General features: G+C 46.3%; 1 protein-coding gene across 2 annotated transcripts in view; it reads right to left on the bottom strand.

Annotated features, from left to right (window-relative positions):
- Positions 1 to 103: 103 nt before the first annotated feature.
- The window catches only part of ATF6 (activating transcription factor 6), a 75,639-nt gene continuing 57,355 nt past the window's right edge, over positions 104 to 18,387 (bottom strand). For both annotated transcript variants that reach the window (XM_065072315.1, XM_065072314.1), the window contains exons 15-16: positions 16,435 to 16,519; positions 104 to 2,109 (exon numbers count right to left, since the gene is read on the bottom strand). In XM_065072315.1, coding sequence (XP_064928387.1) covers positions 1,901 to 2,109; positions 16,435 to 16,519 — 294 coding nt within the window. In that variant the 3' untranslated portion in view covers positions 104 to 1,900. The remainder of the gene's footprint in view (positions 2,110 to 16,434; positions 16,520 to 18,387) is intronic.

Consider the following 18,387-nt stretch of genomic DNA (forward strand, 5'->3'; position numbering starts at 1 on the left):
TCTGGTTCACCCTCTGGGTGCACAGGGTTATTTTGGTTGGTTCAGGGAGTGCCATTTGCTTAAGTAAAACAGTATTAACAAGCAAAATAATAATAACTAAGTATTAATAAATAAAAGAACCATTTTATTGCCATCAGTGTTAGGGAAAAAACAGAACTACCCAGGACGAGGGGTGCCCTCCACCACCAGTACCCATAGGTGCCGGCTGGGGACATGGTGCCACTGCAGTCCCTGAGCCCTTGGCAGCAGCCCTTACCAACATGCCACGCTGTGCCACTCTCAGCCACCACCCCTGGGTCCCCTCCCCAGCAGCAAACACCCACCCAGAGCAGCCGGGAGAGCTGCGTGCCTCTGGCTGGGGCACCGCCAGGGTTTTTATTTTTGACTATTGTGCGCGCTGGCCCACAGTCAGGTGGGGCCGGGGCCAGGAAAACAGAACTGGTGCAAGGAGCGCGGCCAAACCCCTCGCCGAGTGCGGCTGCTTCCCAGCAGCGTGAGTGCCGAGGGGCCGGGGGCCTGTGCAGCTCACCCTGACTACGTGGCAAAGGGCAAAGCTTTTCCATAGTGTTGCAAAGGCTGGATTGCTTCTCATCCTCCTCCTCTGAGCTGTTTGTCCTGTTGCAGGATCAACTTTTCTCTCTGAACAGGCACACACAAATAATAATAATTATATTAATAATAGTAAAAGTAAAAAAAAATACATCATCAGTCAGTGGTTCAGACAATGGAGGAAAGGCAGTTGGCTGGCAAACTGGAGCCCATCCTCTTCTGTGCTAACTGTAAAGGGGAAAAAAAATAGTGTAACATGCGGAAGTCATTAGGAAAGGCCAACGCTCCACTGGCGTCTCATCCCAGCTGAGCACCACAGCGCACCATGCGCTGGAGGCCCTCGGCCCAGTTCAGCTGGGGCTTGGCTGACAAACCGGGCATCGGTTCCCAGAGCTCTGAGTGGGCTTGGGAATGGCAGCAAGAGCCATAGCCAGCGGGTTGGTGCTGGGGGCGAACGGAACGCGCCTCTGTTGCATGAGGGGTGGCTGGTGGTGCTGCAGGGCAGAGAGGGGCTGCGCGGCTGTCAACATGTGTCTGTGTGTCCGTGTTTCAGAAGGAAGGTGCTGTGGCTGTGTCCCACTGAGCTGAAACAGGCTGTGCTGCTCCATAGGCTGTCAGCTGTGAAAAGCATTAAATATGACCAAAAAAACACTTAAAAGCCAAACAAAAAACAGGGAGGAGGAAAAAGGAAAAATAAAAGAAAAAAGGGGGGGGGAAAAAAAAAAAAGAAGGAGAAAAAAAAGAGGGGGAAAAAAAGGAAAAACAGGAAAACAGGAAAAAACGGGGGGGGGAAGGGAAAAAACAAACAAACAAAAATAAATAAGGAACTAAAAAGAACAGCAGTATAATCTTTAGAAATGCCTGTGCTGCACTTAATCACCACCCTTGGGCCAAGCCCCAGCTTTTGCCATGTGGCCGCATGGGCTGGAGAAGACACCAGCAGGACCCCAGTGCTCAGCACCCCACCTCGGGAGAAGGTTTAACAGGGATCAAAAAAAACAAAACCCAAACCAAACCAACAAAACACCACAAATTTGGACAGTGCATAAGTAGCAAGAATGGCCCGTACCCCCCCAGTGCCAGCGCCAGGCTGCTGATGCAGACAGCAGGCTGCAGCAGCGTGCAGCACCCGGCACCGGACACCGCGCTGCGGGTCACCCGGCCTGTCCCCAGCAGAGCTGTATGAGTCCCAGGCAGGACACAGCCTGCGGCAAGGGTCAGGCACAGGAACGGGCTAAGTGGGGTCTGTGCCGTATGCCAGGAGCCCCACGGAGCCACCAGTGCAGGGGCTCAGTCTGGCAGCAGGAGCTGCTGCATTTCAGGTGCAGGGGCCATGCCGGGATCGCAGGAGCTACTGCAGGGATTTGACAATCGCCCTCAGGGTGTGAGGCATCTCTGGGACCGAGGGAGATGAGCTGTAGAAGGTGTTGGTGTGATTTCTGCGCTGCTCTCGGAGGTAAGGAGGGACAGATGAACTTTTGATGTGGAGGATCCTGGTGTCCATCACTTCACAGTCGATCTGCATCATCACCTCGTAGTCCTGCCCATTGATCACATTCTCTGCAAAAGTAAGGAAAAAATTAAAAAAAAAGGTCAGAATTAGCCCTGCAAGCTAGTGACCTAATGGCACCAAAAGCAGAGCTTTCTGGACCCTTTTTTTTTTCTGGCAGCAGGAGCTGGACAGGGCAACCCTTTCTTTTTGCAGCTCCATCTCACACAGCACAGCCTCAGCCTGCTCAAGACAACTTAAAGGGCCTGGGCCATGCTTACCATGTGCAGTCACACCTAGATATTAATGTCTTTTCCACTTCTTCATCTGCACATAATTACCACCAGAGTTTGCCTTGTATAACATTTATTACTGAACTGTTGTTCTCGAGCCACTAAAGCGTAGGGGTGATTGAAGATAGGGATTACTTAAGAAAGCTGAATGTTTCACTTTCTTTTTATTGTTTTAAGAATACTGTAACCCTCTTGACACTGAGGATCTAGAGGAATTTCTTCACGGGATTACTGAGAAAAAAAAAGTCAAAATCCTCTTTCTCAGAAGAATTAACTGTACCTCATTACCGTGCAAGACCCCGACACAAGGACATGCTGGGCTGCACCACCCCAGCACGGCCCCTGGCCCGGCACGTCGGCCACTGCAGAAGCTCCTGGGCTCACAGGCAGGGCCTGAGCACATGGCCAGCATCTGCTGCCTGGATTTAAAGGTGGGAGACTATTCCCTGCATAGACACTGTGTCCAGGAATGTGAGAGCCAAGATCGGATTTCCAGGCACGACCAACCCTTGCTTTTCAGTCAGAAACGCTGACTGCCATCGGCAGCGTTTTGTTTCTGTGCTAAGAAGGATGGCAGATCACCTAATAGAAAGCGTATGGACTAGAGGAATGCAATATACATTACTGATTTTTACTGTTTTCCTGGATTAACTCTGACTCTGGATGACAGCTGACAACCACGGACAGACCCTCTTGTACCCCACACCACCTGTAGAAGCCATTAGATCAAGTACGTCTGGTACAGTAATGAAAAGCAGGAGTAAACCCTTGCTAAGGAAGCTGAGAGCCTGCAAGGGAAATCAAAGCTCCCACCTGCAGAAATGAAATGGAAAAAGCTCTGTACGTGCCACTGAGTGACTGAGGCCAGGAGCAGCTGTGCATGTCTCTGTGCTGCTGATCCAAACACCCCAACATGAGCCTCACCCCTCCTGGCCATGGTGCTGCTGATAAAGCCCTGCCATAGCTTTGGGTGTTGTGCCCAGTTGGGACCCTTTTTGAGGCCACTCTTCCACGTCACCCCTTCTCTCACCCTTTGGATGGACTCTTGGTTCTCACCCAGGAGGCTCAGGACCAGATGGAGAGGGCTGGACTGCTGGTGCTGCTCAGGACAAGGCTGCATGAAGCAGCTGAGGGCACAAGGAGAGGCTGTCGGGGGGTAGGAGCCTGGCTTTGGGCTGGAGAGAGCAAACAGGAGCAGATCAGCTCCCTGTGACACAGCAAGCTGGAAATGTAGCTCCTCAGCTCTCACATTGCAAAGACAACAGCTTGACAGGAGAAACTGTGCTCCAAAGCCACAAGTGGGTGAGGTGGGATGGGATGGCAACCAGGTCCAGGAAAACCTCTCGGCAAGGCATTAAGACTCTCCCACTGCCCACAGCAGCCAGCGCAGCGGGATATCACCGGGTTCCTTGGCACAGCAGAACACGGAGGAGAAGAGCGATCCCAGAGAGGAGCCCGTGCGAGGGAGGGAGCTGGAGCTGCACTGCATGGGTGGCAGCACGGGAACCAGACCAGCCCACCTCAGCCAGCCGGGATCCCGCTGCTCCCAGAGCTGGCACAGGCTCCCCCCGCAACTCCGTGGGCCATGATTAAGTAAGTCATAGCTCTGCTCCCCTGTGCGAGAGGTGCTGTGTCTTCTGAGGCCACCGCAGCCGAGATAGCTGTGAGGAGTCAGGCTCACAACAAGCCTCTCTGGCCAGACCCACACACCCAACTCAGACATTCGCAAAGTGCCTGCATCCTGCGCTGTGCGTATGAATTAAACACAAGTATCTGATTCCTTCCCCTTCCGGGTTGAAAGCATTGTTGATGAAGAACTGCTGGAAGAAGCCTCTGCAAAGGGTCCCAGAGGGATGAGGACAGCAGTGGGAATGGCTCAACTCCCAACACAGACATTTCTAGCAGCCTTTCTCATTACCATTAGCACCAGGACGATGTAGAAGAGGAGGTGGGATTCTCAGCAAATACCGCAGTTGCTGCTTGGTGATGCTGCTGAGCACCTGGACCAGCTGTGTTCCAAGGAGCAGCCCGGAAGCCGTGCCAGCTCCAGGATGCCTGCCCACCATTGGAGAGCCCTGCCCGGCCCACTCCAGCCCAGAGGGTGAAGGGGCTGATGCTCCCAGCAAAACAACAAGCAAACGTGACCTGAATGCAGCCAGCGCAACCCGATGTTTGGAAAGACTAGCTCACTGTCACAGGGGCAGGCATTGCAAAAATGATTCCACATGGCTCCATCCTGAGCTTGATGCCATTAAACTGTTTCATGATCTGGATGAGGAACAGAGCATGTACTTATAAGAGTTCTGGAAGATGTTGAACTGGAGAGATTTCAACCACCTTGGAGTACTGGATTAGACTGCAGTTTCAATAAAAGAGAGAAGCTGTCCAGAATCTTCAGGATGCATTTCAACCAAGGCCAGAGCAAAGTACAACACTTGGGAGGACTGGAAAACACAAGTACAAAATGGGGCTGGGCAGAAGCACTGCAGAAAAAGTTTGAGGACTAGAGAGGATCATTTTGCATAAGCCAATGGCAAGACAGGACTAGAAATAATCAGCTCGATTTCAAGAGAAACAGTTTTACCTTTGACCAAGTTTCTAATGATAATGAAATACAAGCCCTGGATTAAACTATTGGGAGACCATCTCTGTGACTGGCAGTTTTTAAGGGAAGGCTGGATGATCATCTATCAGACAAGACCGGGGGTACCTGACCCCGCTTCCTCCACACAGGCACAGGCACTTGCAGTAACAGAATCATAGAATCATTTTGGTTGGAAAAGACCTTTAAAATCATCAAGTGCAACCATTGACCTAGCACTACCAAGTTCACCCCTAAACCGTGTCCCTGAGAACCTCACCTACCTCATCAGTTGCTCGTGGTCTCTCTCGCCCTGCCTTTCTGTGAGCTGCAGGTGCTTCTTCATGGCTGGAGCCCCTCCGGGCAGACCATGACTGATCACAGAGCCCAGGTCCACAAAGTAGCCACCATACGTCAACTAAGCTGCCACAGTTGTCTGTCTGCTCTTTGCTCGTGACAAAGACAAGGCAGCGCAACTTGGGCAAAGCCCTTTGAGTGAGGTTTGAGTTGACGTTTGCCTCAGAGTAGGGATGCACCCCAGCCAGTGCCCATGGTTCAGACAGCAGTGAGAACACCGCTGTGCCTGCCTGCCTGCCTTCCTTCCTTCCCTTCTACAGAGCCACCCAGCAGAACCAACATGCCCAGCTCTACTCCCACACTGTGCTCACATAATTTATGTTAAAGTTACGTGCCAGGAAATTATCTCTGCACAAGGTGATACTAAAACACCAACTCTTTTAAAACCATTAACAGCTACTCACACCCTTTATACTTCCCACATTTCCTTCTAACAAGAAAGCTTGCTCCACCACACCAGATTCCAAAGGCAGTGTCAGTGTTAATTTACACTCGGAGCGCCTTCTGCAGCCCCATCCATACCACTGGCAGGAACCCCAGCAGCTTTCAAAGAGCCGCCGGATGAGTTCCAGCACCTGGTTGCTTTGTGCTAGCTGTACCAAGCTGATGATGCTGAAGTTTGGTTTAAAGAATGATTTAGCACCAAACTGCTCAAACGATTTATAGCGCAAAACAGAGCTTATGTCTGGGGCAGCACAGAGTTCCGCAAGCCGTGCGCAGCTCTGGGGCTGGCCTGCTGAAGGGCTGCAGTTGTCACCAGACACAACTCAGGGGCTTCCTCTGCTCTGTCACTCTACGATCTTCCATCTCATCCACACTGAGCAGCCCCGACTGTCCTACCCAGCACATCTGGACAGTGTTTCCACCCAAAGGGCTGCTATACACTACCAAATAAGTATATAAACGAAGCAGTGTTACTGTAACAGCTACAAAGACTAAAAATACGCTCAGTGCAACAAGGCAGCAGGGTTCCTAAAATATTTACAGATTTGCTTGTTAGACAGGATTATTTGAGGCAAGGGAGAAAGTTATATTGTGACCCAAATAACTTCTCTTTTTAAAAGCAAATTCCTGCTTGGAACTATTGCCAAGCAAACCAGTTGCAATGGTCTCACCTCTGCAGACACAGCTGTCCTCAGCCCTGACACTGGTGAAGGGAGGCCTGGGTCTCCAAGCACCTCTCAAAAACAGTGAGCCAGCCATGGTCAGAAACACCGGATCCGCATAATCGAAATTACTTTGATGAGCCACAAGCTGACAGCACGAGACAGGGTCTCTGCCCACATCTAAGCCGTTGAAGCAGTGGTGCCAGCGGCTGTCCAAGGGGCAAGCAAGAAAGCTGGAGGAAACCAGCTCTCTGTAGCCTATTAAGGAAATAATGGAGCCACAGGAGAGATGGGCACTGGCCGTGGATGAGGAGCACAACGTGCCCTTAGCTTACACCACTGTGTGATTTTTGGAAAAGGCTGGTGCCTGCAGGCAATGTGGTCAGTGGCAGATCTGTGCCAGATGTGCTTCCAGTACCTGGTCCAGACTGGGAGGTCTCAGGAAGAGGGAAGGAAGTCTACTCTACCCAGGGACCATTTCCCACCTGATCTCTGACCTCCCCTTCCAATCTCCTTTCATGCTGGATGCTCATGTATGAGTATGTATGAGTATGAACTACAGAGGAAAGGGTCCTGTGTGGATCTACTGCAATTACTCTTGTTTTGGAGGGGGAGCCAACAGGCATCTCAAGAAGAGAAGATCAGCGTCACCACTGTTGACCCTGCCAGGCACATCATTTAAAGCTCCCTCAGGTAGAGTATTTCTTGGAAATACCGAGACATTTTTGACAGCCCTGGCTGTGCATTTGCGTGTTGTTGGCAGGATATTATTGCTGCACAACAGCCATATTTGAAATCTATCCAGCTGTGGCAATGCTAATGACAAGGGAAAAAAAAAAACAGAAGAGAAAACAAAGACAAGAGGAAAGGCAGTTTTGCTGCACAGAAAGCTCTGTTGGGAGTGAAGGACAGAGGCTGGAGAGAGCAGCTCTGCTGGGCAAACCATCCCCTGCCAGCGTGGGGGACACAAACAGCACAAACAAACTCCCACACACAGCCTGCAAACCCAGACATTACCACTTACAAGACAAATAACTGTAGCCAGGAAAGCAGCCCCAAAAGGCACTCTGGTAGAAGCTTCTTGCAAGAACAAGGGCTGGAGCAGGACAGCACATGGGCGACTGCTGCCTCAAGTGCAGAAGGGAGGGACCAGCAGACATGGGCATGTCCCCTTTGGTCCCCACCATGGGTCTAGCATCCCATAGACGCTGGTAGAGCTAGAAAACCTTGCCAGTGCTATCTTTGGTTTTAAATGCTACCAAGCTCCTCCTTTTCCCCATTGTGCTGTTGGACTGGCCGCTGTCCTCTTCTAGCCATGGCACTGCCTAAGGACACTGTTCTGCACAGGCAGGAGAGCAAAGTCCTGGCAGCAAAGCCCCATCTGACCTGCACATCTGGCTCTAAGAGTGACCAGCAGCAGACCTACAGTCAGGGCAAGCATACACTTTTGGTGATACATAAAACAGTAAGCAACTGCTTCCCAGACACCTTATCTATACTATTCACGGTTCTTCTGTTTCTGTTATAACATTTTCCTCAGCCTTTGCTGTCAAATTCAACTGTAAATTCTTTTGCACTTTTTCACACCAAGTTTCACCTACTGAATGGAATTTCTCCCCTTCCCACGATCTCCCAGCCTGTGCCTAGAGATGCAGGGGCAGCGAGCCCAGCACAGACCTGCATGAGAGTCTATGGGTAACATCCCCTTCATTGCAAAACGTGACCATCCCCTCACACCTTTCATTTACACCTTTCAGGAAGATACCAAGCCACAAGTGAGTCTCCCCTCTTGAGTCACAAAAACTTGCTTTCTTTTAGCAGTTTCTGAAGAACCGCTTTTTTCAAAGTTTTTTGAACACTCAGGTATGTTATTGTGCTGAAGAGACCACTCTTCTCAGACTCGCTTTGCTCAAAGGCCTCTGATGGAGCACTGAGGTAGGACTTTGCTCTGCAGAAGCTTTACTAGCTCTTTCCAACCTGCTGTGTCTCCCCAGGCACACTCAACTCTCACAGATTCAGCCAGCTTGTGCAAAAGTGAGACTTGATCTTTCACAGTTCCTGGGGCTATTTTAAAAAAGCTTGCCTCGTTTGTCACTTGCCATTCTCCTGGTATTTATACAGTCTCAGCAGTTCACACCAGCACAATAACTTTTTCCCCTTCAACAACGCTGACTTGAGCTTTAAGTGCTCTCTTACACCTTGTTCCTCTATAGGCACTAGAGATTCCCTGTCAGGCTTCATCTGAAAAATGTTTTTATTAATTTTTTATGCCTCAGGCACACTGTTCCTCAACATAATTTTCTGGCTTGACTTCTTATGGTTTGACATTTAGTCTGCCAGAAATCGTTCTCTTTTTTCTATTCCCTCATTTGACTACAATGTCTGTTGTTTAAAAGGGATCTTCCTACTTCTCTGAATCTACTTGAATGTGTTACTCAAGCCACTGGATTTTTTAGGGTCCTTTTAAGCACTTTTGCATTGAGCTTTTAATCTTTAGTCAGTCTTCATATAATTTGACAGCATTTTACCATATTGGTTTTTCTTTTAATATGTTTTCCTATTCTTATTTAGCCCTTGCCTTTTAACTGTAGTATGGACTTCACTATTTCAATTTGTAGGTGATTACTGATAAAAGTAATTTAACTATTTGATTTCATTTTTTTCAAGAGGCAGCATCATTTTTTCATTGACATGGACCTTCTCCATCTCCCAATATAATTTGTACCCTAGGCTTAAAGCGCCTCACTGATTTAAGAGGGAAGGCTGGTGAGAGCCTGTATTCACTTACAGTAGAAATGTCTTTATAGGTTGGATGATATCCAAAGAGTGAGCTGAATTTTCCACCTGTCTCACTTGGATACATAAAATTACCTCATTTATTTAGATACTGTGATCAGCTCTTGCTCATAGAAGTGCATTTTTAACACCAAGTCTGTGAAGCTTCTGTCTGCATGGGGCAAGCACATTTCTCCATGTGAGCTTCTCTGATTCAAGGCATTTGCCAGCTAATTAAAAAAAAAATAAATGATACAGACACGCTGCAGAGTGCCTATCTGAACACAGCATGCTAATAAATGGGAGACGTCTGTTTCCAAGATTTCTGTCTCTCAGCTACAACAACGGGAGATTTACAGCTCTAATGTCCCAGTCCTGTTCTAACACAGAGGTGCCTCCTTTCTCATGGAGAGGGGCAGCTCAGACTGGCAACCATTTCTTCATCCATTTCACCCAGAGGGCACATGTACCCTAGAGGGATGTGCCATGGTAGACCTTACTGTGGCCTTTGAGTACTTAAAAGGGGCTTACAAGAAGGATGGGGACAGACTTTTTAGCAGGGCCTGTTGCAATAGTATAAGGGGTGATGATTTTAAACTAAAGAAGGGGAGATTCAGGCTGGACATGAGGAAGAAATATTTTACACTGAGGGTGGTCCAGGTTGCCCAGAGAGGTGGTAGATGCCCCATCCCTGGAGACATCCCAGGCCAAGCTGGATGGGGCTCTGAGCAACCTGATCTGGGTGAAGATGTCTCTGCTCACGGCAAGGGGTTGGACTGGATGAGGCTGGAAGGTCCCTTCCAACCCAAACTATTCTGTGATTCTATGGTGTCTTCATCTGGGGTTACTACAGAATAACATAGGATGAAGACAGATGGTTTACAATGAAGTGGTAGATGACCCAAAAATGCTCAGGATGTATTTTTCAAATTATTTCCTACGGCAACCCTACTACAAAGGATGAAGCCCAGAAGATGCTCAGGAAGCACTAGGACTGTATGAAGAGGGTGAGGAAAGCTGCAGCATGGAGGACTAGACCTGAGATACAAGAAGAAGGCAAAAGTCTCCCTGGCCCACTGGCAGCAACCTCCTTCAAGACTGCAATCCAAACACTGAAAAAGCCCATCTTGGACTGCTGCATTTGTACTAATCTCTCAGTTTACTCCAGCAATGTTCTCAACACAGAACTCATAAATGTGACCTCCTCTACAGCTCTGTTGCCATTTTTTAATGTTTTTACAGGGTGAGCTCATTATGGATAATTATGTTTCAGATCACTGCAGAAATAAAGAGCTACCAGTAATCAGAGTTGGCCTGTGTATCACAAGCATAAAACTATGTTTGCCACCTATAATTTAACACTAAGAGGAATTATGTAATCTTGAATTTACGACATTTGAAAACGTATTAAGGCAGATCAGCCGGGCTTGAGGCTAGAATTACGATGTGCTGCACAAACACCATTCAATGTAGCCGAGGCAGCAACGCTAATGTCACAGAGCAGGATGAAAACTCTGATGCAGCATCAGCATCCAGCGCTAACGAACATCTAAAAGATGGGGGTCTCTGCAGCGAGACGTGTACTTGTTCAGTTCTAAACCGAATTTGGCTCCTTCTGCAACTCCATACTGGCACCCACACTGGCAGCTAATGTCATGGGTTTCTTTTTTCTTCAGCTTTGTGGATTTTTACATAAGTGTGCCTTTTACATGGAAAAAACAATCTGGTGTAAGAAGTCAACATTGGCATTGGAAATACTAAGAATGAAGTCCAATTAATTTATGACTCATTCTCTACCCCCTTCATGAACAGCATGTTCCCAAGAAAATGCCATCTGTAGCATTTATGCTGTCTATACAGGGAAGACCAGTCACACTGGGGTTTGGCCTGCTCTGTCACTCAAAACCCAAGAGATATTCTTTGTTGTATTAATGAAGCAGCAAAAGTGCACAGAAGATCCTCTGAAATCAACTTCCTGTTCCTCTGAATACATAAAAATAGGTTACTTATTTAGCAATTTAGGTAAACAGCTTGTTATGAAAAGTCACTGGGGAATAAGCCTTTATGATTTCATTTCTTGATCGTTTCCTGTCTAACTAAATAAACATGAACTCAAGTGACACTGATTCCATTATTTTTGTGTGCAGATTCTTGAATGATTTCTTTCCTAATTTTTTGAATAATTTAATCTTCTCCTTCCTGTCAAAAACAACATTTATCAGCAGACAATGGTTGGGAAAAGCAAAATCTTTCAAAGACAACCACAACTGTTGAAAACTTCTATTTAATGTTGAACCTAGGCAACGATCATTTCTGATGATCAAAGAAATGTTGGGAAGTTTTGGGGGGTTATTGTGTTTTGATGAACTGTGCTTTGTATCACTTTGAAAAGAGATCAAGAGTGAGTATAGCAACACCTTACAATATGACTAAGACTCTATGGTTAAAATTCCTTGATAAAACCTGTTCTGCCACCATTTTGCTCCTGACCACCACAGCACAGCTCTACACAAGCAGAAGAGCTTAAGTGCATCTGTGACATTAGCAAACTGTCCTAATTACAGCAGACCCACAGTAAGGCAACGTGCTGCTTATTCATGACAGCACTCAGGAGACAGCAGACTCACCACATTTCTCAGTCCATGCTCAGCAATCACCTGTTGCTCTGATTTCTCCCTGGTCAGGCTTCACTAAACTACTTTTATTCCTCAGCCCAATAGCTCAAGAAGCAGAAGGGCAGCCTTTTCAAAATGGCCTATAGACCTACAGCACAGAGACAATCTCAGATATATCTTCCTATATCATGGTTTAGAGGTCTTGCTGCTTTGAAGGATTCTCAGTGACCTTCTTAAAAAACCTGAGAAACCACCCTTCTTTCATCTCACAGGTAGGTTGTAATCCTACATACACAACTTCCAGAGCTTTATGCTCATACTCTATAGCTTGTAAGGCTGTGCTGAGTTCTCAGCAGTTTCTGGTAAATCCAGAGATAAAAGCAGAAACAAGGAGAGAAGTATCTGTACAGATCATGCTTATGTAGCCAAGAGAGGAGTACTCTGTACCTACTGAAGTGCCATGAGCTTCTCAGTGTGGGGCCAAGGACAGGAGCTGTGAGAGGGAGCCACAGGGACCAAGGTTTGGCTTCTAACATGAAAAGAAGAACAAACCAACAACAGCTAGAGATAGCTGGGGCCATCTGCCTCGTGAAAACCATTCTGAAGCAACTCAGAGTGAGAGAAGGCTACCCAAAATGTTAAGTGGCAACCTTCAGGGAAGTCAGCTGCCATTAGCGGTACGTATTGGTTTAGACCTTCCCCATTTGAGGACTGACTGGGAATTCTGCTTGCTCCGAAAGACGGAAATGGCATCTTTTGTTTGCTTGACCCTGGAAGGCAGAAGAAGTTGAAGACTTTATTTATTCAACCCCAAGACACGGGAACTTACAGAGTACTGTCACTGCCCAAAGAGCTTGTGTTTTCATTTTCCTTCTCAGCTTGTGTGGGTTTTGTTTGCCTTATGGATTTTTCACAGACAGTTTGCTACCAGCCTCAGACATCTGTGAGCAGCTTTTGCACGTGGCTGTCAGCTGAAAGAACATTCTTTGTAGCTGCATGCAAATAATCACACTGCTTGATCGCTGAAATCCCTCCAGTTTTGATCAAAACCCCTTACCACTAGATTTGTTATTGACCTTTTTGATTAGAAGGTATATTGTTTCAGAGCACTTTCGAAGCCTGTTACCTCAGTATGATGATGGATGCTAGGAAGGAAGGCTGAGTGAAGTGGCAGTGATCAGAAGCTGGCCAACACAACAGAGCACGTGGACTTTGCAAAGCTCACCATCCCATTTCTCAGTACATTTCTGCATCTAGGAGACTATTGTGCTGCTCTGTTTCATTAAAGAAACACCCCTTCGGAGAACAGGGCTCCCTAAGAACCAGGAACATGCAAATTACAGAGAGTCTGGCGCACAAACAAGTGTCTCAAAAGCAGAATGAAGACAAGTCCCGTTGTGTGACATTAGACTACGGACCTATCCAGAATATTTGTATAAAATTCAAAACTACTCCAACATGGCTGCCAGTTCCCAGAAAATGAGCCTCACATCTCACCAGTGGCTTTCCCATCACGTCTCTCGCTTTTGCTTGGCTCAGAGTACAGACACCAACCTCCAATTCAGAGAGAGCAAACTGATGGAAGGACTTTCACATACAGAGAACTGTTTTGCACTGTGATCCTGAGAAGACTTTGTCTTTGCCTTTTTGGTCTTTATACTGCTTCTAAGGCCACTGGTACTCATGGTGAGTACACACCTGCACAGATGTTTACAGCTGCTCCTACCAAGAGAAAGTGCAAGCTATGAGAGCATCTGACATAATCATAGGGAGAAATGCACTAATGAAAGCGGTTACTTGGGCTAAACGTTGAACGCTGTCTCCTGCGCTGAGCGACTGTACACATGTTCTCACTTTGCGTGCTGCAAGGACAGGACTACTGGTGGTGTGTGCTGTGCTGCAGAGCTGCGGGCATCCTGCAGAGACAAAAGGCTTCTGCTTGGGGTAGGAAGAGTGACTTAGCTAGGCTGTACTCTATAGACTATTTTGATCCAAAGATCAATGTTATAACCCACTGCATTTTTTACAGCAGTTAAGTAAATACAGGGCTAATGGCAGATGTTTTCATTTAAACTTCAAGAAAGGCACTGCCTATATGTCAATTTGGAATTGGTGTAATGAGCCAACAAGACCCTGAATTACAATAAAAGCAAATTTAGGAATGAAATCTACTGGAGACTTAACCGGTCTCAAGTGCATAGTTATACTTCTAAAATAATAGCTTCAATCTAGCATAACAAACATGACTTGCTTAAAAACAAAAGCTGGAGTTTAACTGTAAATTGCAGTTGGCTTTCATTCCCACGAGGAACTGCAAGATATTTCTTCTTGGAGTAACTTCTCAATAAAGCCACAGCAATGGTGCCCCCAAACCAGGCACAGTGGGACTAGGACTAGCAAATTCTGCATTTTCCTCTCCAGGCTTACCAACCCTAAAGACCTTGGGTCCCATCAGATTTTCTGTGAGAACCGCTTGTGTCTGCAAAGTCGGGTTTTGTCATTGGGCAGAGGCAGATCAAGACGTGGGCATGAGTGGCTGCAGGGGCCAAGGGGAGAGCTGCTCTGGGGGCCAGCAGGGAAATCGGAGAAGGATAAAGGGCTGCGAGAGCATCTGGGGAGGCTTTAGTACACAGACAAATAAAGATCCTGCAGAAGAAAGCAAGTGAAGAAGTTCTGAAAAAGTTTCCAAGCAAAGGCTATTTCACTTGCCTTCCCTTCAGCTCCTCTGCCAGGGCTGTGGAAACAAAAAGGAAGAGCAAGGACATGGCCAGGGAAAAGGTTTCCCTGCTTCCACAGAGGCCTGGCTGAGGCATGAAAAGAGGCAGGAGGGGACAAGTTCTTTCACTGAAACTTTTGCCAGTTCCTCCCAGGGAGACGCAGCCTCTTCGAGCAGTCATTTCTCTGCAGGTGGACAAAGAATTAAGGTGGGCTTGAAATAAGAGCAGAGAGCTGGAAGGATTGTCAGCCAACTTCCAGATGCCTTTTCAGGATGTGCTCAGTCCCTGCAGAGGCAGACTAGGGTGGAGGAGCAATGTTCTCCATAGAGAGAAATGGGTTCTTCTTCAGGCAGAACTCTGTAGGGAATAATCTGCCCCAGATAATCTGCTAATAATCAAATTAAAAATCAAGCCAAGTTACCTACTGGCTGTTGTGTATCTTGTATTTTTTTCCTAATATCTGGCTGATTGTCACAGAAGAAGCAGTGTTTGGTGCTATTGTTTATTTAATGCTATCCTTGTGTCTCATCTGTTTCAACATCTCTGCCCAAATCCCTGGACATTTTGCTATTTCCTGGATTATGTTCATGTTCTGAAGAAAAATCCCAAAGAAATCAAGTAACTATAATTTCACAATGTTTCATTATTAATGAAGGATAAGATTTGTCACTGGATTCTGATGTGTATTTTCCAAATGATATTTACTCCAACTGAAAAATTACTTCAAGTAAAACAAGACTCAGTAGCATGTTAAGAAGAAATATTCCATAATTTAGAAACAGTTTGTTCTCCAAGACATAAAGTGCCCATTTGCATGTGATAATTCAGCTCAGCCAGAAAATGATTTTTGTAATGGGCATGAAAAGGGAGTTTCAGACAGATAAATGCCACAAGTGATTCTGATACATCTGATAAAAATTCCCCTAAGACAGCTGGTTGTAGATTATCACACTCAACCTACTGTACTGCATGGAAAAATGTAATCATCAAAATGTTGAAAGCCTGAACTGATTTTTTTTTTCTTAGTTCATAGAAATTCACATTTTCAGATGTTTTTAGCATGCCTGATTTTAACAAAAACATTGGGGTTTATGATTCACGTGTACAGTAAAACACATAGGTTTTTAAAAGGCATTACGGTACACAGATATTCAGAAAGTAAAGTTTATACTGTTACAGGGTTCACGATGCATTTGCTGCCTGACAGTGACCCTGTGCCCCAAACATGTTCCAGTTTGGCAGTTACTCACCACACGATTTAAAAATATATTTATACAGTTCGTGTCCTGTCTCTCATGTGGGACTAAAATGGAGACCAAGCACATCTCTGTTCACTAATAAGCCTGTGCCCTCAGCACAAAGCTGTTTTCTCTGCTGTCCTGCAGCACTGTAACATGATGGTTATTAACCCTGACATGTGGTGCTGAGAGGTCCCATTCACAGTGAGTGCTGTATAAGAGTGATAAACAGCCAAGGAAGCCGACGGGAGCCAGTCAGCATCCCAACAAACCAGTAAGGCCAAGGAATTTGCCCTGCTAAGGAGGCATAAGAGGAACCCAAATGAGTGGAGGAGGACAGTCTCTACATTCGATGGGATCTTTGTAGCCACAAAGACAGGCTAGATCACATTCAAGTAACCCTTATTCAGCTGTGTATAAATCACCGAGACTGGATGGCAACAGCGCGGAGTCCTCAAAGGAGCTCGAACGAGACATGGCAGAACTGCTGGCCAAGTCCCACAGCCTCTCGTCACAGTCTTGGTGACCAGGCACGGGTGACTTGCCAGCACCCCAGCTCTGGTGGGGACCCTTGCAACTACAGCCCAGCAATGACCAGTTTGACTTTATCAAAACTATAAAGACAGAAATTTGGTCTAAGTTTGGTTTCCACATACAAGTCAGGCATGTCCCTTTGAAATTATTCTATCATTGTCTTTCATGTTTGGGACTTACCATTGATGTTTACAGCTGGCAGCACTATAGACATCTTTGGTCTCCTGGTCTTGTTGTGTGTGGTGGCTGGCAATAACAGGTGGTCCTGGAAAATAAGAGAAAATTGTGTTAAATCTGCCCTGGAAGTACAGAGCTGGGAAAATTCCTTTCCATTCTGTCTTAAAGGCATTCCACATAAAGCTATTTACAACAGCTTCGCAAATTCAAATTGTTGAGGGAGTCTTCCAAAAGTCACAGCAATTGCTCATGCTGTGTAACTGAGAAGAAACCCTTATCGCATGCAGCAGAATATGAAAAAGCCTTGATCACGTGGAAAGAGATGGAAACTACTATTAGGCCCTTGTTCAACAGACTACTTATGTATTTGATTAAAGTAATTTAACTTCAATGATATTTAAACATGTGGTTAAGGGCTTTGCTGAATTCGAGCCTTTACTCGCAGCGCTGTCTGCTTTCTATATAAATGTCATCTTGCTATGTCTGTGACGAGCTCTACACCACACGTCTCGTGCAGCATGACTGTATCAGTCAGGGGCGTGAAACAAAACCTACCAGGGAAATCTGATGGCAAAGCTGTGCTTTAGCAGCTGATCTTAACTGTGAGGTGGCGGCTGTGAGACAGCAATGTCCAAACTAACCACCCTGGGCTTTATCAGTGGAAGGTGCATCTGCAGGAGATGCCCTGGACATGGACCTGACCTGCAAGAAAACGTGCAGCCTTTCTTCAGGTTTTTTTGCTGTTGCTGAACTTGAATTGCTCAACTTGCAGCCTGGGAAAATACGGCTCCTCCTTTATCAGCAGAAGTAACAGAATATATAGTGTCAGTCCAGGCACCTCTCACACTGCTGTACAAAGCTGATCTTGATGGACCAAAGACAGAGCACCAAGGCTGATGGAAGCTTCCCACGCCTTGCCAAGCTCAGCTTTTCTGACAGAAGGTTGCTTCACTGCACCACCTCAGTAGACAGTGGGCATCATCAGGGAAATATATGTGCTCTCTCTTAGTAATTAGGGGCAAAAGGCTGTATTCATGTAATTGACAAATTGAGTTTCAATTTCTAACTTGGGCTCTAAGTGAAACAGAAATCTGCCTATCACTATCTTTTACTGCCCCCAAAGAAGGAATGGAAAGGTTTACTTTCCCAGCCCCTGTGTTTGCCCCTCTCCCAGTCCCAGAAATGCCAAATTCACTCCCAGGGGCTCTGCGAAGAACAAAAGCCAGCAGGTGCCACCACATCACCAATGTGGAGACCAACTCGTGAAAAAGTTTTTGCATCTGTCCTAAAAACAGATCCAGACCTCTGCCTTTCACTTTTTAGGATCCAGACATCTATCTCACATGGTTAAAAAGCAGAAACAAGTTTGAGGCTCTCATCTCATTTCATGCTTTCCCACTTGTATAACTCCCACGATATCTTACAAAACCAGCACTCAAGAACTTTTCAAGCAGCTCTTTAGCTCCCTGGTTAAGGGTAAGAACAGACACACAAATACCCTGTGCTTTTGGCCAAGGTTATCTTCTTGGCAGATGAACCAGACTTTCTTCAGGACACAGTCATTAACTTCTTAATGTCAGGGTATCTGTGTTTTCCCCATTTTAATCTCTAAACACTACGTTGTTATGTCTCAGAAGCAGAGAACTGAGTTACACACAAAAGTTAGGTGTTAAATATGTGAAGATATTCTGTAAATACATTACAGAAATATCAGTCTCTTCTTTTTCCCACCAAAAAATTCCCCCAAAACCCAAACCATGAGAAGAAAACATTACTTCAATAAATGACTGTAATTAAAAACATCTTGGTACCAAAACTATAAAACCACTCTGTTATAATTCTCAGACTACATATGTAATTCCCATCTCATTTTGGAACCACTGAGATTAAGACAACACTCAGTAAGACAATGAACTTTACAGAAGAACTGTTCTTGAAATTCAGTGTTCCCAAGGG

The sequence above is a fragment of the Columba livia genome, chromosome 8 (genome assembly GCF_036013475.1).
Source record: "Columba livia isolate bColLiv1 breed racing homer chromosome 8, bColLiv1.pat.W.v2, whole genome shotgun sequence".
Taxonomy (NCBI): Eukaryota; Metazoa; Chordata; class Aves; order Columbiformes; family Columbidae; genus Columba; species Columba livia.